Source organism: Bombina bombina, chromosome 6, assembly GCF_027579735.1.
Source record: "Bombina bombina isolate aBomBom1 chromosome 6, aBomBom1.pri, whole genome shotgun sequence".
NCBI classification, from domain to species: domain Eukaryota; kingdom Metazoa; phylum Chordata; class Amphibia; order Anura; family Bombinatoridae; genus Bombina; species Bombina bombina.
The window spans coordinates 31553855-31575711 of record NC_069504.1 but is presented as its reverse complement, the minus strand read 5'-3'; the positions used below and the strand labels follow the sequence as shown (position 1 = coordinate 31575711).

At 42.7% G+C, this 21857-nt stretch overlaps 1 protein-coding gene across 3 annotated transcripts in view; it reads left to right on the top strand.

Annotated features, from left to right (window-relative positions):
* The window catches only part of LOC128662555 (uncharacterized), a 204142-nt gene that overhangs the window by 87894 nt on the left and 94391 nt on the right, over window positions 1-21857 (top strand). For all 3 annotated transcript variants that reach the window (XM_053716347.1, XM_053716348.1, XM_053716349.1), the window contains one exon: window positions 10240-10275. In XM_053716347.1, coding sequence (XP_053572322.1) covers window positions 10240-10275 — 36 coding nt within the window. The remainder of the gene's footprint in view (window positions 1-10239; window positions 10276-21857) is intronic.

Below are 21857 nucleotides of genomic sequence, written 5' to 3'. Positions count from 1 at the left end.
ATAGAGGGTGCATGTGAGTGACTGGTGTAGTTGTATAGAGGCTGCATGTGAATAACAGGTGTAGTTGTATAGAGGCTGCTTGTGAGTGTCAGGTGTAGTTGTATTGAGGCTGCTTGTGAGTGACTGGTGTAGTTGTATAGAGGCTGCATGTGAGTGACTGGTGTAGTTGTATTGAGGCTGCTTGTGAGTGACTGGTGCAGTTGTATAGAGGCTGCATGTGAGTGACTGGTGTAGTTGTATAGAGGCTGCTTGTGATTCACTGGTGTAGTTGTATAGAGTTTGCTTGTGAGTGACTGGTGTAGTTGTATAGAGGCTGCATGTGAGTGACTGGTGTAGTTGTATAGAGGCTGCTTGTGAATGACTGGAGTAGTTGTATAGAGGCTGCTTGTGAGTGACTGGTGTAGTTGTATAGAGGCTGCTTGTGAGTGACTGGTGTAGTTGTATAGAGGCAGCTTGTGAGTGACTGTGTAGTTGTATAGAGGCTGCTTGTGAGTGACTGGTGTAGTTGTATAGAGGCTGCTTGTGAGTGACTGGTGTAGTTGTATAGAGGTTGCTTGTGAGTGTCTTAGTAGTTGTATAGATACTATAGAGGCTGCATGTGAGTGACTGGTGTAGTTGTATAGAGGCTGCTTGTGAGTGACTGGTGTAGTTGTATAGAGGCTGCTTGTGAGTGACTGTGTAGTTGTATAGAGGCTGCTTGTGAGTGACTGGTGTAGTTGTATAGAGGCTGCTTGTGAGTGACTGGTGTAGTTGTATAGAGGTTGCTTGTGAGTGTCTTAGTAGTTGTATAGATACTATAGAGGCTGCATGTGAGTGCCTGGTGTAGTTGTATAAAGGCAGCTTGTGAGTAACAGGTGTAGTTGTATAGAGGCTGCATGTGAGTGACTGGTGTAGTTGTATAGAGGCTGCATGTGAGTGACTGGTGTAGTTGTATAGAGGCTGCATGTGAGTAACTGGTGTAGTTGTATAGAGGCTGCATGTGAGTGACTGGTGTAGTTGTATAGAGGCAGCTTTTGAGTGACAGGTGTAGTTGTATTGAGGCTGCATGTGAGTGACTGGTGTAGTTGTATAGAGGCTGCTTGTGAGTGACTGGTTTAGTTGTATAGAGGTTGCTTGTGAGTGCCTGGTATAGTTGTATAGAGGTTGCTTGTGAAAACTGGTGTAGTTGTATAGAGGTTGCTTGTGAGTGCCTGGTGTAGTTGTATAGAGGTTGCTTGTGAGTGCCTGGTATAGTTGTATAGAGGTTGCTTGTGAGCTACTGGTGTAGTTGTATAGAGGTTGCTTGTGAGTGCCTGGTGTAGTTGTATAGAGGCTGCATGTGAATGACTGGTGTAGTTGTATAGAGGCTGCATGTGAGTGACTGGTGTACTTGTATAGAGTTTGCTTGTGAGTGATTGGTGTAGTTGTATAGAGGATGCATGTGAGTGACTGGTGTAGTTGTATAGAGACTGCTTGTGAGTGACTGGTGTAGTTGTATAGAAGTTGCTTGTTAGTGACTGGTGTACTTGTATAGAGTTTGCTTGTGAGTGATTGGTGTAGTTGTATAGAGGTTGCTTGTGAGTGACTGGTGTAGTTGTATAGAGACTTCTTGTGAGTGACTGGTGTAGATGTATAGAGACTGCTTGTGAGTGACTGGTGTAGTTGTATAGAGACTGCTTGTGAGTGACTGGTGTAGTTGTATAGAGGCTGCTTGTGGTTGTGAGTGACTGGTGTAGTTGTATAGAGACTGCTTGTGAGTGACTGGTGTACTTGTATAGAGTTTGCTTGTGAGTGACTGGTGTAGTTGTATAGAGGCTGCATGTGAGTGACTGGTGTAGTTGTATAGAGGGTGCATGTGAGTACTGGTGTAGTTGTATAGAGGCTGCATGTGAGTGACTGGTGTAGTTGCATAGAGAGTGCATGTGAGTGACTGGTGTAGTTGTATAGATGGTGCATGTGAGTGACTGGTGCAGTTGTATAGAGGCTGCATGTGAGTGACTGGTGTAGTTGTATAGAGGATGCTTGTGAGTGACTGGTGTAGTTGTATAGAGACTGCTTGTGAGTGACTGGTGTAGTTGTATAGAGGCTGTTTGTGAGTGACTGGTGTAGTTGTATAGAGGCTGCTTGTGAGTGACTGGTGTAGTTGTATAGAGGTTGCTTGTGAGTGACTGGTGTAGTTGTATAGAGGCTGCATGTGAGTGACTGGTGTAGTTGTATAGAGGCTGCATGTGAGTGACTGGTGTAGTTGTATAGAGACTGCTTGTGAGTGACTGGTGTAGTTGTATAGAGGCTGTTTGTGAGTGACTGGTGTAGTTGTATAGAGGCTGCTTGTGAGTGACTGGTGTAGTTGTATAGAGGCTGTTTGTGAGTGACTGGTGTAGTTGTATAGAGGCTGCTTGTGAGTGACTGGTGTAGTTGTATAGCGACTGCTTGTGAGTGACTGGTGTAGTTGTATAGAGGCTGCTTGTGAGTGACTGGTGTAGTTGTATAGAGGCTGCTTGTGAGTGACTGGTGTAGTTGTATAGAGACTGCTGGTGAGTGACTGGTGTAGTTGTATAGAGACTGCTTGTGAGTGACTGGTGTAGTTGTATAGAGGCTGCTTGTGAGTGACTAGTGTAGTTGTAAAGAGACTGCATGTGAGTAACTGGTGTAGTTGTATAGAGACTGCATGTGAGTGACTGGTGTAGTTGTATAGAGGCTGCATATGAGTGACTGGTGCAGTTGTATAGAGACTGCTTGTGAGTGAGTGGTGTAGTTGTATAGAGGCTGTTTGTGAGTGACTGGTGTAGTTGTATAGAGGTTGCTTGTGAGTGACTGGTGTAGTTGTATAGAGGCTCCTTGTGAGTGACTGGTGTAGTTGTATAGAGGCTGCATGTGAGTGACTGGTGTAGTTGTATAGAGGCTGCATGTGAGTGACTGGTGTAGTTGTATAGAGGCTGCATGTGAGTGACTGATGTAGTTGTATAGAAGTTACATGTTAGTGACTGGTGTAGTTGTATAGAGGATGCTTGTGAGTCACTTGTGTAGTTGTATATAGGCTGCTTGTGAGTAACTGGTGTTTTTGTATAGGGGATGCTTGTGAGTGACTGGTGTAGTTGTATAGAGGTTGCATGTGAGTAACTGGTGTAGTTGTATAGAGGCTGTTTGTGAGTGACTGGTGTAGTTGTATAGAGACTGATTGTGAGTGACTGGTGTAGTTGTATAGAGACTGCTTGTGAGTGACTGGTGTAGTTGTATAGAGGCTGTTTGTGAGTGACTGGTGTAGTTGTATAGAGGTTGCTTGTGAGTGACTGGTGTAGTTGTATAGAGGCTGCATGTGAGTGACTGGTGTAGTTGTATAGAGGGTGCATGTGAGTACTGGTGTAGTTGTATAGAGGCTGCATGTGAGTGACTGGTGTAGTTGCATAGAGAGTGCATGTGAGTGACTGGTGTAGCTGTATAGAGGGTGCATGTGAGTGACTGGTGCAGTTGTATAGAGGCTGCATGTGAGTGACTGGTGTAGTTGTATAGAGGATGCTTGTGAGTGACTGGTGTAGTTGTATAGAGGCTGCTTGTGAGTGACTGGTGTAGTTGTATAGATGCTGCTTGTGAGTGACTGGTGTAGTTGTATAGAGGTTGCTTGTGAGTGACTGGTGTAGTTGTGTAGAGGCTGCATGTGAGTGACTGGTGTAGTTGTATAGAAGTTACATGTGAGTGACTGGTGTAGTTGTATAGAGACTGTTTGTGAGTGACTGGTGTAGTTGTATAGAGGCTGTTTGTGAGTGACTGGTGTAGTTGTATAGAGGCTGCTTGTGAGTGACTGGTGTAGTTGTATAGAGGCTGTTTGTGAGTGACTGGTGTAGTTGTATAGAGGCTGCTTGTGAGTGACTGTTGTAGTTGTATAGAAGTTACATGTGAGTGACTGGTGTAGTTGTATAGAAGTTACATGTGAGTGACTGTTGTAGTTGTATAGAGACTGCATGTGAGTGACTTGTGTAGTTGTATAGAGGCTGTTTGTGAGTGACTGTTGTAGTTGTATAGAGGCTGCTTGTGAGTAACTGGTGTAGTTGTATAGAGACTGCTTGTGAGTGACTGGTGTAGTTGTATAGAGACTGCATGTGAGTGACTGGTGTAGTTGTATAGACGCTGCTTGTGTGTGACTGGTGTAGTTGTATAGAGGCTGCTTGTGAATGACTGGTGTAGTTGTATAGAGACTGCTTGTGAGTGACTGGTGTAGTTGTATAGAGACTGCTTGTGAGTGACTGGTGTAGTTGTATAGAGGCTGCTTGTGAGTGACTGGTGTAGTTGTATAGAGGGTGTATGTTAGTGACTGGTGTAGTTGTATAGAGGCTGCATGTGAATAACAGGTGTAGTTGTATAGAGACTGCTTGTGAGTGACTGGTGTAGTTGTATAGAGACTGCTTGTGAGTGACTGGTGTAGTTGTATAGAGGCTGCATGTGAGTGACTGGTGTAGTTGTATAGAGACTTCTTGTGAGTGACTGGTGTAGTTGTATAGAGGCTGCATGTGAGTGACTGGTGTAGTTGTATAGAGACTGCTTGTGAGCGACTGGTGTAGTTGTATAGAGGCTGCTTGTGAGTGACTGGTGTATTTGTATAGAGGTTGCTTGTGAGTGACTGGTGTATTTGTATAGAGGATGCTTGTGAGTGACTGTGTAGTTGTATAGAGACTGCATGTGAGTGACTTGTGTAGTTGTATAGAGGCTGCTTGTGAGTGACTGGTGTAGTTGTATAGAGACAGCTTGTGAGTGACTGGTGTAGTTGTATAGAGGCTGCTTGTGAGTGACTGGTGTAGTTGTATAGAGACTGCTTGTGAGTGACTGGTGTAGTTGTATAGAGTCTGCTTGTGAGTGACTGGTGCAGTTGTATAGAGACTGATTATGAGTAACAGGTGTAGTTGTATAAAAGCGATGCTTGTTTGTGACTGGTGTAGTTGAATAGAGGCTGCTTGTGAATGACTGGTGTAGTTATATAGAGGGTGCATGTGAGTGACTGGTGTAGTTGTATAGAGGCTGCATGTGAATAACAGGTGTAGTTGTATAGAGACTGCTTGTGAGTGTCAGGTGTAGTTGTATTGAGGCTGCTTGTGAGTGACTGGTGTAGTTGTATAGAGGCTGCATGTGAGTGACTGGTGTAGTTGTATTTAGGCTGCTTGTGAGTGACTGGTGCAGTTGTATAGAGGCTGCATGTGAGTGACTGGTGTAGTTGTATAGAGGCTGCTTGTGAGTGACTGGTGTAGTTGTATAGAGTTTGCTTGTGAGTGACTGGTGTAGTTGTATAGAGACTGCTTGTGAGTGACTGGTGTAGTTGTATAGAGGCTGCTTGTGAGTGACTGGTGTATTTGTATAGAGGTTGCTTTTGAGTGACTGGTGTATTTGTATAGAGGATGCTTGTGAGTGACTGTGTAGTTGTATAGAGACTGCATGTGAGTGACTTGTGTAGTTGTATAGAGGCTGCTTGTGAGTGACTGGTGTAGTTGTATAGAGACAGCTTGTGAGTGACTGGTGTAGTTATATAGAGGCTGCTTGTGAGTGACTGGTGTAGTTGTATAGAGACTGCTTGTGAGTGACTGGTGTAGTTGTATAGAGGCTGCTTGTGAGTGACTGGTGCAGTTGTATAGAGACTGATTATGAGTAACAGGTGTAGTTGTATAGAGGCTGCATGTGAGTCACTGGTGCAGTTGTATAGACGCTGCTTGTTTGTGACTGGTGTAGTTGTATAGAGGCTGCTTGTGAATGACTGGTTTAGTTATATAGAGGGTGCATGTGAGTGACTGGTGTAGTTGTATAGAGGCTGCATGTGAATAACAGGTGTAGTTGTATAGAGGCTGCTTGTGAGTGTCAGGTGTAGTTGTATTGAGGCTGCTTGTGAGTGACTGGTGTAGTTGTATAGAGGCTGCATGTGAGTGACTGGTGTAGTTGTATTGAGGCTGCTTGTGAGTGACTGGTGCAGTTGTATAGAGGCTGCATGTGAGTGACTGGTGTAGTTGTATAGAGGCTGCTTGTGATTCACTGGTGTAGTTGTATAGAGTTTGCTTGTGAGTGACTGGTGTAGTTGTATAGAGGCTGCATGTGAGTGACTGGTGTAGTTGTATAGAGGCTGCTTGTGAATGACTGGAGTAGTTGTATAGAGGCTGCTTGTGAGTGACTGGTGTAGTTGTATAGAGGCTGCTTGTGAGTGACTGGTGTAGTTGTATAGAGGCAGCTTGTGAGTGACTGTGTAGTTGTATAGAGGCTGCTTGTGAGTGACTGGTGTAGTTGTATAGAGGCTGCTTGTGAGTGACTGGTGTAGTTGTATAGAGGTTGCTTGTGAGTGTCTTAGTAGTTGTATAGATACTATAGAGGCTGCATGTGAGTGACTGGTGTAGTTGTATAGAGGCTGCTTGTGAGTGACTGGTGTAGTTGTATAGAGGCTGCTTGTGAGTGACTGTGTAGTTGTATAGAGGCTGCTTGTGAGTGACTGGTGTAGTTGTATAGAGGCTGCTTGTGAGTGACTGGTGTAGTTGTATAGAGGTTGCTTGTGAGTGTCTTAGTAGTTGTATAGATACTATAGAGGCTGCATGTGAGTGATTGGTGTAGTTGTATAGAGGTTGCTTGTGAGTGTCTTAGTAGTTGTATAAATACTATAGAGGCTGCATGTGAGTGCCTGGTGTAGTTGTATAAAGGCAGCTTGTGAGTAACAGGTGTAGTTGTATAGAGGCTGCATGTGAGTGACTGGTGTAGTTGTATAGAGGCTGCATGTGAGTGACTGGTGTAGTTGTATAGAGGCTGCATGTGAGTAACTGGTGTAGTTGTATAGAGGCTGCATGTGAGTGACTGGTGTAGTTGTATAGAGGCAGCTTTTGAGTGACAGGTGTAGTTGTATTGAGGCTGCATGTGAGTGACTGGTGTAGTTGTATAGAGGCTGCTTGTGAGTGACTGGTTTAGTTGTATAGAGGTTGCTTGTGAGTGCCTGGTATAGTTGTATAGAGGTTGCTTGTGAAAACTGGTGTAGTTGTATAGAGGTTGCTTGTGAGTGCCTGGTGTAGTTGTATAGAGGTTGCTTGTGAGTGCCTGGTATAGTTGTATAGAGGTTGCTTGTGAGCTACTGGTGTAGTTGTATAGAGGTTGCTTGTGAGTGCCTGGTGTAGTTGTATAGAGGCTGCATGTGAGTGACTGGTGTAGTTGTATAGAGGCTGCATGTGAGTGACTGGTGTAGTTGTATAGACGCTGCTTGTGTGTGACTGGTGTAGTTGTATAGAGGCTGCATGTGAGTGACTGGTGTAGTTGTATAGAGGCTGCATGTGAGTGACTGGTGTAGTTGTATAGAGGCTGCATGTGAGTGCCTGGTGTAGTTGTATAGAGGCTGCATGTGAGTGACTGGTGTAGTTGTATAGAGGCAGCTTGTGAGTGACTGGTGTAGATGTATAGAGGCTGCATGTGAGTGACTGGTGTAGTTGTATAGAGGCTGCATGTGAGTGACTGGTGTAGTTGTATAGAGGTTGCATGTGAGTAACTGGTGTAGTTGTATAGAGTAGTAAGAAGTGAATACAGCGCCAACAAGAGGCCAAGGGATAAATATACTCACAGAGAGATAAAAGAAGATTATTTAATGAACCATGTTAAAAAGCATCAGTAATAAAAGACTATATATAAAAAATGTAAAAAGCACATGGTTCATTAAATAATCTTCTTTTATCTCTCTGTGAGTATATTTATCCCTTGGCCTCTTGTTGGCGCTGTATTCACTTCTTACTACTTGTGCATATTTTTTGGAGGTTGGTTAGGATCTCTGTTTGGATACAGCTTGGGGATTACCTTAGCGCTTGTACACACACCCTTTTTCACGTAGTTGTATAGAGGCTGCATGTGAGTGACTGGTGTAGTTATATAGAGGCAGCTTGTGAGTGACTGGTGTAGTTGTATAGAGGCTGCATGTGAGTGACTGGTGTAGTTGTATAGAGGTTGCTTGTGAGTTACTGGTGTAGTTGTATAGAGGTTGCATGTGAGTAACTGGTGTAGTTGTATAAAGGCTGCATGTGAGTGCCTGGTATAGTTGTATAGAGGTTGCTTGTGAGTTACTGGTGTAGTTGTATAGAGGTTGCTTGTGAGTGCCTGGTGTAGTTGTATAGAGGTTGCTTGTAAGTGCCTGGTGTAGTTGTATAGAAGCTGCTTGTGAGTTACTGGTGTAGTTGTATAGAGGTTGCTTGTGAGTTACTGGTGTAGTTGTATAGAGGTTGCTTGTGAGTGCCTGGTGTAGTTGTATAGAGGTTGCTTGTAAGTGCCTGGTGTAGTTGTATAGAAGCTGCTTGTGAGTTACTGGTGTAGTTGTATAGAGTTTGCTTGTGAGTTACTGGTGTAGTTGTATAGAGGTTGCTTGTGAGTTACTGGTGTAGTTGTATAGAAGCTGCTTGTGAGTTACTGGTGTAGTTGTATAGAGTTTGCTTGTGAGTTACTGGTGTAGTTGTATAGAGTTTCTTGTGAGTTACTGGTGTAGTTGTATAGAAGCTGCTTGTGAGTTACTGGTGTAGTTGTATAGAGTTTGCTTGTGAGTTACTGGTGTAGTTGTATAGAAGCTGCTTGTGAGTTACTGGTGTAGTTGTATAGAGTTTGCTTGTGAGTTACTGGTGTACATGTATAGAGTTTGCTTGTGAGTTACTGGTGTAGTTGTATAGAGTTTGCTTGTGAGTTACTGGTGTAGTTGTATAGAGTTTCTTGTGAGTGCCTGGTGTAGTTGTATAGAGGTTGCTTGTGAGTGCCTGGTGTAGTTGTATAGAGGTTGCTTGTGAGTTACTGGTGTAGTTGTATAGAGGTTGCTTGTGAGTTACTGGTGTAGATGTATAGAGGTTGCTTGTGAGTGCCTGGTGTAGTTGTATAGAGGCTGCATGTGAGTGACTGGTGTAGTTGTATAGAGGCTGCATGTGAGTGACTGGTGTAGTTGTATAGACGCTGCTTGTGTGTGACTGGTGTAGTTGTATAGAGGCTGCATTTGAGTGACTGGTGTAGTTCTATAGAGGCTGCATGAGAGTGACTGGTGTAGTTGTATAGAGGCTGCATGTGAGTGCCTGGTGTAGTTGTATAGAGGCTGCATGTGAGTGACTGGTGTAGTTGTATAGAGGCAGCTTGTGAGTGACTGGTGTAGTTGTATAGAGGCTGCATGTGAGTGACTGGTGTAGTTGTATAGAGGCTGCATGTGAGTGACTGGTGTAGTTGTATAGAGGCTGCATGTGAGTAACTGGTGTAGTTGTATAGAGGCTGCATGTGAGTGACTGGTGTAGTTGTATAGAGGCAGCTTGTGAGTGACTGGTGTAGTTGTATAGAGGCTGCATGTGAGTAACTGGTGTAGTTGTATAGAGGCTGCATGTGAGTGACTGGTGTAGTTGTATAGAGGTTGCTTGTGAGTTACTGGTGTAGTTGTATAGAGGTTGCATGTGAGTAACTGGTGTAGTTGTATAGAGGCTGCATGTGAGTGCCTGGTATAGTTGTATAGAGGTTGCTTGTGAGTTACTGGTGTAGTTGTATAGAGGTTGCTTGTGAGTGCCTGGTGTAGTTGTATAGAGGTTGCTTGTAAGTGCCTGGTGTAGTTGTATAGAAGCTGCTTGTGAGTTACTGGTGTAGTTGTATAGAGTTTGCTTGTGAGTTACTGGTGTAGTTGTATAGAGGTTGCTTGTGAGTTACTGGTGTAGTTGTATAAAAGCTGCTTGTGAGTTACTGGTGTAGTTGTATAGAGTTTGCTTGTGAGTTACTGGTGTAGTTGTATAGAGTTTCTTGTGAGTTACTGGTGTAGTTGTATAGAAGCTGCTTGTGAGTTACTGGTGTAGTTGTATAGAGTTTGCTTGTGAGTTACTGGTGTAGTTGTATAGAAGCTGCTTGTGAGTTACTGGTGTAGTTGTATAGAGTTTGCTTGTGAGTTACTGGTGTAGTTGTATAGAGTTTGCTTGTGAGTTACTGGTGTAGTTGTATAGAGTTTGCTTGTGAGTTACTGGTGTAGTTGTATAGAGTTTCTTGTGAGTGCCTGGTGTAGTTGTATAGAGGTTGCTTGTGAGTGCCTGGTGTAGTTGTATAGAGGTTGCTTGTGAGTTACTGGTGTAGTTGTATAGAGGTTGCTTGTGAGTGCCTGGTGTAGTTGTATAGAGTTTCTTGTGAGTGCCTGGTGTAGTTGTACAGAGGTTGCTGGTGTACTTGTACAGAGGTTGCTGGTGTACTTATATAATAAATCACTTACTGCTAATATCATTATGTGACTTTACATAGAGATACTTATACATATTTCTCCTATTCTAGGTGAACCTCTCCTGCCTGAAGAAGATGATTTACCAGGTAAAATAAATGATGTGTTGGACTTTATTCACTTGAGCATTATAGTAAGGACACATTATCTGTAGGTGCCAATAGAGAAATATTTCATCTTCACTCACATTTTTTCCCAAAACACATAAATTATGGAGACACCACCCACCTCCTCCAACAATATTATATTATTTGTTTCTTACAACTTTAGTTCCTTAAAGCTACGGCATCACTATGACTGGTAACACCATTATTTGTCCATCATAATTCATGTTGCTGCCTTATTTATTACATATTATGCTGGCAGCAGCGGGGTCTCCTGTTTTCCCCTTTCTTGCCATTGGTGTAGTCCTGTGTTTCCTCCAATTTAATTTCCTTCTTAATATGAGGAGAGTCCACGGTTTCATTTCTTACTTGTGGGAAATACAGAACCTGGCCACCAGGAGGAGGCAAAGAAACCCCAGCCAAAGGCTTAAATACCTCCCCCACTTCCCTCATATCCCAGTCATTATTTGCCTTTCGTCACAGGAGGTTGGCAGAGAAGTGCCAGAAGATACAGAGTAGTTCCTTATGGAGGGTATCTACCCTTCGGAATGGGACTGGAGTTTTAAGTAGTCTTGTCAGCCTCTCAGTTAGAGCATTGACGAATATTAGGGTCTGGAGATGCAGGGAGAGTCTTTCTGCGAACCCATCCAGACTTGTATTAACATCTCCTAAGCAATCAGTGTTGACAAGTTTCACTGCCTGCTTCTATCACTCAAGTCCATGTCAGGAGCGATGCTACAAAACTGTCAAACTTGAAAGGTTGTGTGTCTGTTCCACGGCAGAGAATCCGGTAAGATTGTTTTGACTTATTATACACATATGATAACGCAAGAAGATAGATTCACAGTTTGACTCCTTTTATCTGTATGGAATCAAGAGTCAATATCTCCAGAAGGGGATTATTGAACAGGGGGGATTTATCGCTTAATTTACTTTATTGTTTTATGCTGCCACATGTGTGAGATGAGGCTCAGGCAGATGTTGGAATGTACAGGTTTTACTTTCGTTTTGGGTAGCAGCGCAGCCTGTTAGGTTTGGCACGCTTTTTCCTGTAGCAGGGGCGGTCCTGCATGGTGCACCACATGACGGTATATCAGCCTGTTCAATTATATTCCACATGCCTTGATAACTTAATTATATCTAAGAAAGCCAATATGTTTAGTACCACTGAGCTGTCCACCTCTGAGGAGTCTCCGTCGCATGAGGTGCATTACCTGCAGTCATCTCCTATTACACATGCAGCTTCCCATTGCACTACTAATCCTCCTTTGGAAGGGGCCCTCTTACCGCCAGACTTTACTAAACAGTTACAAACTGCAGTGCTTTACCTCACCCTGCTAAGCGCAAACAAAAGGTCAAATATTGCTATCCTTCCCAAGGTTCATCTACTAACGTATTGGATTTATCTGACACAAGTTTATCCGCTGATAAAGACATCTCTGATACTTCAGAAGATGCTCTTTCTGGGTCGGAACCTGCTGCCTCTAAGCCTCCAGCTGTGGAGGAACCAGACTTTAGATTTAGGATTGAACACTCATGTTTTCTTTTAAAGGACGTTTTGGCTACTTTAGAGGTTCCAGAACCGAAATTACCTGAGGAACCTTGTATTCCTAAACGTGATAAGGTCTACGAGAATAGGGTTGTACCACAGACTTTCCCGGTTCCCATAAAGATGGCGAATATTATTAAGAATGAATGGGAAAGACTTGGTTCTTCTTTTCCCTTTCTTCCTTTAAGAAATTATTCCCGGTTCCGGCCTCTCAATTGGAGTTGTGGGGTCCTTCCCTAACGTGGATGGCGCTATCCCCACGCTTGCTAAACGCACTAATATTCCGCTTGAGGATAGTTCGTCATTTAAAGAGCCCATGAACAGGAAGCTAGAAACTCTGTTAAGAAAGATGTTTCAGCACACAGGATATTTATTTCAACCGGCAGCGGCGGTTGCTGCGGGGGCTGGAGCTGCTACCTATTAGTGCGACTCTTTATCTGAATTGATCGAGGTGGAAGGCCCCCTTGAGACTATCCAGGAAAGAATTAAGGCCTTGAGGGTAGCTAGCTAATTATTGTATTTGTGATGCAAATATGCAGATTATTCGCCTGAATGCCAAGGTGTCAGGTTTTTCTGTGCTAGCCCGTAGGGCACTTTGGCTGAAGTCTTGGTCTGCAGACATGACTTCAAAATCTAGACTTCTTTCCCTTCCATTTAAGGGGATCCATGGTCACTGGAGGCAAAGGTGTCTTTTTACCACAGGATAAGAAGAACAAACCTAAGGGACAAGTTCCTAATTTTCATTCCTTTTGTTTGGATAAATCCCAATGCCAGCAGCCCTCCGCAAAGCCTGAACAGTCCAAGGGAACTTGGAAACCGACTCAGTCTTGGAATAAATCTAAACAGAACAAGAAGCCCGCCGAGTCAAAGTTGGCATGAAGGGGCGGCCCCGATCTGTCTCTGGATCGTGTAGGGGGCAGACTATCGGGGCAGACTATCTCTCTTTTTGGAGGCTTGGCTGGGGGACGTGCAAGACCTTTGGGTCCTGGAGGTCATGGCTCAGGGATACAGGATAGGTTTCAAATCTCATCCACCCAGAGGCAGATTCCTCTTCTCAAACCTGTCTTCAAGCCCAGAAAAATGAGAGGCTTTTCTAGGGTGCATGAGGGATCTCTCCTCCCTGGGAGTAATTGTACTGGTACCTCTAGCAGAGAGAGGTCTGGGATTCTACTCAAACATTTTTGTGGTCCCAAAGAAAGAGAGAACTTTTCTCCTTATTCTGGACCTAAAGTCCCTAAACAAGTTCCTGTTGTTGGAGATGATAAGGTCCATTCTGCCCTTAGTTCAGGAAGGACAGTTCATGACTACGATAGACTTGAAGAATGCTTATTTTCACATTCCAATACACAAGGAACACTTCAAGTTCCTAAGATTCGTGTTCCTGGACCAGCACTTCCAGTTTGTTGCACTTCCTTTTGGTCTAGCTACTACCCCAAGAGTCTTTACAAAGGTTCTGGGGGCTCTGCTCGCAGTGGCGAGATCCAGAGGTATAGCAGTAGCGCCATACTTAGACGACATCCTGGTTCAGGCACCATCCTGTCGGCTGGCAGAGGACCATTCAAGAGCTCTTCTACTTCTTCTTTGATCTCATGGATGGAAGATAAACTTAGAAAATAGTTCTTGTTCCCAGTACCAGGGTGGAATTCCTGGGTACTATAATAGACTCCATATCCATGAGGATATTTCTTACAGACCAGAGACGTTACAAGCTAACTTCCAATTGTCTTGCCCTACAGATCTTCTTAAGGCCCTCTGTGGCCCGGTGTATGGAGGTAATTGGGCTCATGGTGTCCAGCATAGACATCATTCTATTCGCCAGATTCCATCTCAGACCTCTTCAGCTGTGCATGCTGAGTCAGTGGAACAGCGACCACTCTGATCTTTCGCAACAGATTTCTCTGGACAACTGGTCGAGAGAACCGCTCTCTTGGTGGCTCTGTCCAGATCACCTGTCCCAAGGGACACCCTCCTTGAGACCATCCTGGGAGATTGTGACTACACACACAAGTCTATCAGGATGGGGAGCTGTTTGGGGTGCCAGGAAGGCACAGGGCCTGTGGACTCGAGAGGAATCTCTCCTCCCAATCAACATCTTGGAACTTCGAGTGATCTTCAATGCTCTGAAGGCTTGGCCTCTTCTGGGTTCATCCCAGTTTATCAGATTCCAATCAGACAACATAACCTTGGTGGCTTACATCAACCATCAAGGGGGAACAAGGAGCTCCCTAGCAATGAGGGAAGTATCTCGGATTCTGGAATGGGCGGAGGCCCACAACTGCTTGCTTTCAGCGATCCACATTCCGGGTGTGGACAACTGGGAAGCGGATTTCCTCAGCAGACAATCCTTTCATCTGGGGGAATGGTCTCTCTATCCCGAGGTGTTTGCTGAGATTTGCAACAGATGGGGGATGCCGGAGATAGATCTCATGGCATCCCAGCTCAAATCCAAGCTACCCAGATACGGGTCACGGTCCAGGGATCCTCAGGCGGAACTAATAGATGCATTAGCAGTGCCTTGGAAGTTCAATCTAGTTTACATTTTTCCACCGTTACCACTTCTCCCTCGTGTAGTGGCCCGTATCAAGCAGGAGCAAGCTTCAGCAATACTAATTGCTCCATTGTGGCCGTGAAGGATATGGTTCGCGAACCTGGTGGGGATGTCTTCATTTCCTCCATGGAGGTTACCTTTTTGCAGGGATCTGCAGGTACAGGGTCCTTTTTGTTCATCAAAATCTAGATTCTCTGAAACTGACTGCATGGAGATTGAACGCTTAGTCCTAGCCAAGAGAGGTTTTTCTGAGAGAGTGATTGATACTCTCATTCAAGCTTGAAAGCCGGTCACTCGTTGCATTTATCATAAGGTGTAGAGGACCTACTTATTCTAGTGTGAAGAGCATGGATTCCCCTGGCATAACGTCAAGGCTTCCAGGATTCTTTCTTTTCTTCAGGATGGTCTGGAGTAGGGCCTTTCTGCTTGTTCCCTAAAGGGACAGATTTCAACTCTATACAGAAGGAAAGGAAATTATCTGGTAAGCATAATTTATGTTTTTTTAAAGCAAATTTTTGTTAGTTAAGAGATAAACTAGTGAGCATTGCATTTAGGATTGTGATTTGCTATTAAATGTTGGTTTGCCTGCAGTTTGTTTCATTGTTTTAATAAATAAAAGCTCTAAGCAGTGAGTTATAATTAATATAAATCATTGCAATATTTCATATTTATCATTTTAAAAGGATCTTACCTTTTATTGTGTTTATTTAACTTCTGTGCAGTGTTTGTTACTTCCTGTTACATCCCAACAAGGGGGCTGGGGTCTCTACAGGAAGGCAAGGTAGCATTTTTTCCTTTTAAGTGTTTGCTGCAAACATCATGTGACAATTGAAACTAAGTCGCTTATCTAGCTGTAGTCACAGGCTACACTAAGAATTTCCAAGTGCTCATTTAGCAAGAACATATGTAAGTGTTTTGCTGTTTTTAAAACAATCTGTTTCTTTTTAAGTTTACTTTGATTTAACATGTTTGTTCTACTAAAGAAACACTTGAAGGGACAGTTCCTTACTACATTCAGGTGCTGCAAAACAGTCTCACCACTAATAAGCAGGTGAGACTCATATGGCTGAAAAGGGATAGCTAAGATGAAGGACGGTGCTTTGAATATTTGAAACCCACGGTGATGTTTCCCTAATAAAATAAAGGTTACTCCCATGAAACTCCCAGTCTATATGTTCATCAGAAAAACAAAACACACTTCCAATTAAAACTATAGGAGTTGGAGGATTGTATAGTATAATGTTATACAATGGGCAAGATTACATATGCGGCTTCGACCGCAAAAGCCGGCGACGCCGGTTTTTAGTCCGGTTTTGCTATCACATATATGGCGCCGCATATAATTGCGGCGAGTATATTTCACCCGTCGCCCGCTTATATTACTTCTAAAAGCTAACATAGAACCGCATCGCAAATCAGTATCACATATTCAGCGCAAGGAATTACGCAGAGAAAATGGAGACATTTTACTCCATTTTCACCTCGCCACACATAGGTAAGTGTAGCAAGCCTTGTGCTGAATATGTGAGCACTGTAATTCCCATAATTCCCTGAAAATATTAACTAACACCTAATGCATGTGCAACATCTACTTGTTAACCGCCATAACTATTAAAATATATTAACCCCTAATCCGCCAACCCCCAAATCGCAATATAACTAATAAACAACTAACATTACTTTAAAAATAAAAAAACTAAGTTTAAATTAATCTAAAATTAAAAAAAAAAAAAAAAAAGTCTCACATTACAGAAAATAATAAACCAAATTATCAAAAATAAAAAAATTAAACCTAATTAAACGCTAGATTACAAGTTTTGCGTTAGGGTTAAAAAGCAGCATTGGCCGGTCCTAACACTGCTTTTTAACTCCCGCTGGTATTACGAGTCTTGCATGTACAGGTGTACCGCTCACTTTTTTGGCCAGACTTGGAAATACCGCAAATCCACTTACGTAAATTGCGTATTCTATTTTTTCAATGGGACTTGAATAGCGCGGGTATTACGAGTCTGACAAAAATTGAGCAGTACACCCTCTCCTGTCAAGACTGGTACCGCATTTTAAAGTCAGTAGTTAAGAGTTTTACACTACAACGCCGTAGCATAAAACTCTTAACTAAAATGCTAAAGAGTACACTAACACCCATAAATATAATGTAGGTGTCGGCGATGTTGGGGGCAGCAGATTAGGGGTTCATACGTATAATGTAGGTGGCGGCGGTGTCCGGAGTGGCAGATTAGTGGTTAATAAGTGTGCCTAGGTTGCAGCGACATTGGGGGCGGCAGATTATGGGTTAATAAATATAATGTAGGTGTCGGCAATGTTGGGGGCAGCAGATTAGGGGTTCATAAGTATAATGTAGGTGGCGGCGGTGTCCGGAGTGGCAGATTAGGGGTTAATAATTATAATGTAGGTGGCAGGGGCGGCAGATTAGGGGTTAATAAGTGTAAGATTTAGGGTATTTAGACTTGGGGTTCATGTTAGAGTGTTAGGTGTAGACATAACTTTTATTTCCCCATAGGAATCAATGGGGTTGCGAAAGGAGCTTTACACTGCTTTTTTGCAGGTGTTAGACTTTTTTCATCTGGCTCTCCCCATTGATCCTACGGGGAAATCGTGCACGAGCATGTTTCATCAGCTCACCGCTAACGTAAGCAGCGCTGGTATTGGAGTGAGATGTGGAGCAAATTTTGCTCAATGCTCACTTTTTGTCTGTTAACGCTGGGTTTGTAAAAACCCGTAATACCAACACTGTCTGTAAGTGAGTGGTCTCTAACGCAAAACTCATAATCTAGCCGTATATGTGGTGAGATAAAGGGTGGGGCCTAAGGTAGAGCTTTGGGGAGGGGCAATTGTGTGACTCCACCTATCTCTAATCATTTTTGTTGAGGACAGCTGGAAACCCTATATATGCAGCCAGCCCTTGCACTGTGCACATAAAGAATTGTAAATATTGTAAAATTTGTGTCCATATTTATATTTTATAGTGTATACTGTTTTGTTCCTTGCCTCAAGAAGGTCACCAAATATCCTGTAGATCCCCGATTAAAGGGACACTCATGTCAAAATTAAAGTTTTATGATTCAGATAGAGCAGCAATTTTAAACAACTTTCCAATTTATTTCATTAACAAAATGTGCACAGTCTTTTTACATTTACACTTTTTGAGTCACCAGCTCTTACTGAGCATGTGCAAGAATCCATAGTATATACATACATGCATTTTTGATTGGCTGATGGCTATCACATGATACAGGGGGGGTAGAAATAGATATAGCTTGGGCATTTGTCAGAAACAAATCTACTCATTTGAAGTTCAGACTATGGGGTAGATTTACTATATGTTGAGTGGACATTATTCGATATAGCCTAAATGCCGTCAAGATATGCTGTTTGCATTTATCATGCACAAGCAATTCTAGTGAAATGACGCCCCTTGCTCATTTACGTATCGGAATTGGATTATTTCAATCCACCGCATAAAAAGTGGGGGACAGGTTAAGGAGCAGCGGTCTTTTGTCCGCTGCTTCTTAACTTCTGTGTCAGGCAAGCCGGAAAGGATGGGACTCCGAAGCAGCATCCGCTGCTTCATAAATGGAGCCCCATGTATTGTCTTTTTATCATGCTGTATTTACTGGTCTTTAAACACATTGTTTTGCTGTCTAGTAATGAGTAGCACTTGGCAGCTCTTCCCCCTCGAGGAGTTTCAGTACACAGCACGGGGGCAAATAGAGAATAGGCAGTGGCGGCTAGTGAATTTTAAAGATGGTGGGGTGCTAGACCACACCCCTTTAAATAAAGCCACACCCCAAATCGCTCCACACATTAAATAAATACAAAGTAGACACTACCTAAACTAGTAACTTACATCTTATCCTTAACATTTTGATGTTTTTGTTTTATAAAGTTTATTTCAAGAACACCCTGTGCCTGTAATGATGATGTAACTTACTAATAGTAAAATTATCATTACACGCACACAGTGCTATTATTAAAATTAGAAAAAGGAGAGTGAGAAGATTAATTACAGGCCCACAAAGATAGAGCGTTCACCGTACAGACTTTAATAGGGAAGTACAGGCAATATGACCATGTAATCTGCTATGCCCAGCAGCTTTTCTGCTTCCTGTTAATGTGTCAGCCGGAGATACGGGGGGGGGGGGGTTCATGCTGCTCTGATTCCTCCCTGCCTGGTAATAAAACTTCAGCAGTGCCTTGGATGGATTTCATTGTGTGTGCTTCTACAGCATCGCACACACATTGCACTAGTGAACTGTCCCACCCGCAAACACTGATCGTCTCTGAAGTACAGCTCTACTCTTCCTCCTCACATAACAGTTCCCATGCTAAGACAGCACTGCAGATTAGTGATGTCCGGTTCATGAACGAATCGTTCTTTTGCACCGGATCTTTTCACTGAACTGCATGAATCAGTTCACCAGACTGAACTGATTCGTTTGAAACAGTTCAGTTCCTGAGTCATCAGCAGCCCTGGTAATACGATCCTAGAGTGAGTTCTGCTCTGCTAACTCCTCCTTTAATGAATCACACAGCAGAATCTCACTCTAGGATCATATTACCAGTGTTGTTGAATCAGTGAACTGTTAGCTAACTCGTTTGCAATGAATCAGTCTGTTAACAGTTCACTGATTCAAAAGAAGTGAACTGTTAGCAAACGATTCAGTGTACTGTTAACAGACAGATTCATTGCATACGAGTTAGCTAACAGTACACTGATTCAAATATCAGGTCACACTCACAGCAGTTCTCAACAGACCCCTGCATTTACCCCCTAACTGCAACTTACATTAACCCATTCAGCATCCCATGTTTGTTTATATATATATAATTTGTAGCTGTTGCTAAGTAAAAGTTAGCTTAGATATAGAGGAAGAACAACAAATATATATATATGTAATGTAAGACACAACAAGAGAACTCATCCGGGAAAGTAGCCGGGATGAAAAAAGACAGGGATTTCAGCACTCTTTTGAAAATAATCAATATTTTACTAGCACAGAATTATATACATAGATTACAAAGGAGATGGCATTTGGGGCCCCCCCTCCGCCCTTGCACTATAAAGAAAGGCAACATTCATAATGTGAAAAAATTCAAAGTCAAATTGCAACAAAAATATATTACAAAAGAAATTATTGGACCCTTCGAGTCCAATAGACTGAACCTGACCGGTCAGGGGATGTGCAGTACAATTTGCCCAGAAAAATTGATACAGCAAAATGCAGAGTTGGCCATAGTAAGACCAGTCACACTTTCTACACCCTGCTGCACACAGCACCCCTGTGGAGAGGTTCTCGCTGGGCAGGTTAAACGGTATATGGGATCTAAGAAAGTGGTGACATTCTTACAATAGGCGGTATAAAATAATCAGGCATACCTTGCAAAATGTACAATATATAAAGTATATACAGAGGGAAAGTGTGTTACAAAGATCAGCTACACCCTGCTGCATCCGACACCTCACCCGGGAGGTATGCACAGTCGGGCAGGTAATAGAAGTGGGATCTAAGTGATCAATGGCGACACGCCCTCAGGATATGTACACAAGTTTGTGAGCCAAACATTTAAAGGGCCATAATACCCAAATGTTTAAACACTTGAAAATGATGCAGCATAGCTGTAAAAAGCTGATTAGAAAATATCACTTGAACATCTCTATGTAAAAAAGAAAGATATTTTATCTCAAAAGTTCCTCAGTAGCCACCTCCCATTGTAAAGGATTTCTAAGCAGCATTTTAGTGTGTTTGTCCTGGGACATCTGAAGGGACTAGCATCGTGCACTCTCATATTATTTCACCAATCAGGTAAAGGAAGCTTACTATGAAATCTCATGAGAGTTAAGTCAAATCTCATGAGATCACAGTAAGAGTTCATGACCTCAGCACTGCTGATGCTGATTGGCTGCTGTTCATTTCTTCATTTTTTTTAATTTTTTTACCTGCAGCTGGGAGCAGCTGAGTATAACTTTTTACACAGAACTTACTCTGCTGAGCTGAGGAAATTGTGAGGTAAAATATCTTCCTTTTTTACATAGAGATGCTCAGGTGATATTTTCCTGTCAGCTTTTTACAGCTATGCTGCATCAGTTTCAAGTGATTTAGCTTATGAGTATTATGTCCCTTTAAATCATCATGTGAAAATGGCATTGATAAACTTAATATCAAGGCATAGGTTAATGCCTGGAATCAAAAGTAGACACATTAAAGCAATAACGTAGGCACATGCTATGCCGGTAAGCAAAGGAATATGTTAGTGCTAAGCATGCATCCATCCATATGTTATTAGATAAGCTGTGATCCTTGAAAGTTCCTAAGGAAAGCTGCACGCCCTCTCGACAGAGCAGCGTTTGCCAAAGTGCAAAGTTAATGCACAATATCCAGAGCTGATTAGTACAGTTAGTGGCAAGGAATCTAATGACAATATGGAACCATACGACCTGAGTGATTCAGTAAGTTGTAGGCCGTGCCAGGTAGCTGTAAGTCCATGACAGATACTGCCAAATGTTGGTCCGGACTTTGCTTTAAAGATGTCTGTAAAGTAACCGCGAAGGCTTGTTGAGAGTTACTTTCTCCGAGATCCTCACACGCACATTACGTGATCCGGTCGGCTGGACCTATGCCAACGCGCGTTTCACCCGTGCGTCCAAATTGCTTAACGGGCTTCATCAGGGCATAATATCCAAGGTATCATTGTCTCCATATTTATACAGAGTATAGTTAGCGCCTCTACTGACGGGTGAAAATGTTGCAAGTAGATACAAAGTGTCAAAACTTAAAAACAAAATGTCAAAAAGCCAATATGTGTCAATCTCAAAACAACCAAACTGGCTTTCAAAACACAGATCCTATGGCAACCATCCCTGTGGCAAATGTGTTGCATGCAAGTTTATGGTCAAGACTAAACATTTTGCAACACATACAGGAAAAACCTACACTCTAAAACACTTTGTGAATTGCAATACGGAAGGGGTGGTTTACCTCCTTTCGTGTAATTGCCCGTGTTATTACGTGGGAAAAACAAGAAGGGCCATAAAAGACCGGATAACAGAGCACCGGGATGATGTAAAATATAAAAACCAGAAAAGCAATGTTGCTAGACACTATGAACTTATGCATGCTAGTAATCCTGACTCCCTCTCTTTTATTGGAATAGATAGGGGCATCACCAATAATAGAGGAGGGGACAACGACAAAATACTCCTCCAGAAGGAATGCAGATGGATCTCTATTTTGGGTACACAGCTTCCTGCAGGCCTTAACGATAAATTGGATATGGCCTGTTTTTTGTAAATACATATTCTTAGGGTCTTGTTTATTAAACTAAGCAAACTAACGTCAAATTTAAGGTTGCAACATTAATATAGTTAATTTTCATTTGTGTTTGTAAACATGTTACATATAATAAAGTAAGCTTTCTTGTTACTTAAATTTAAGCATAGACATTTTGTTT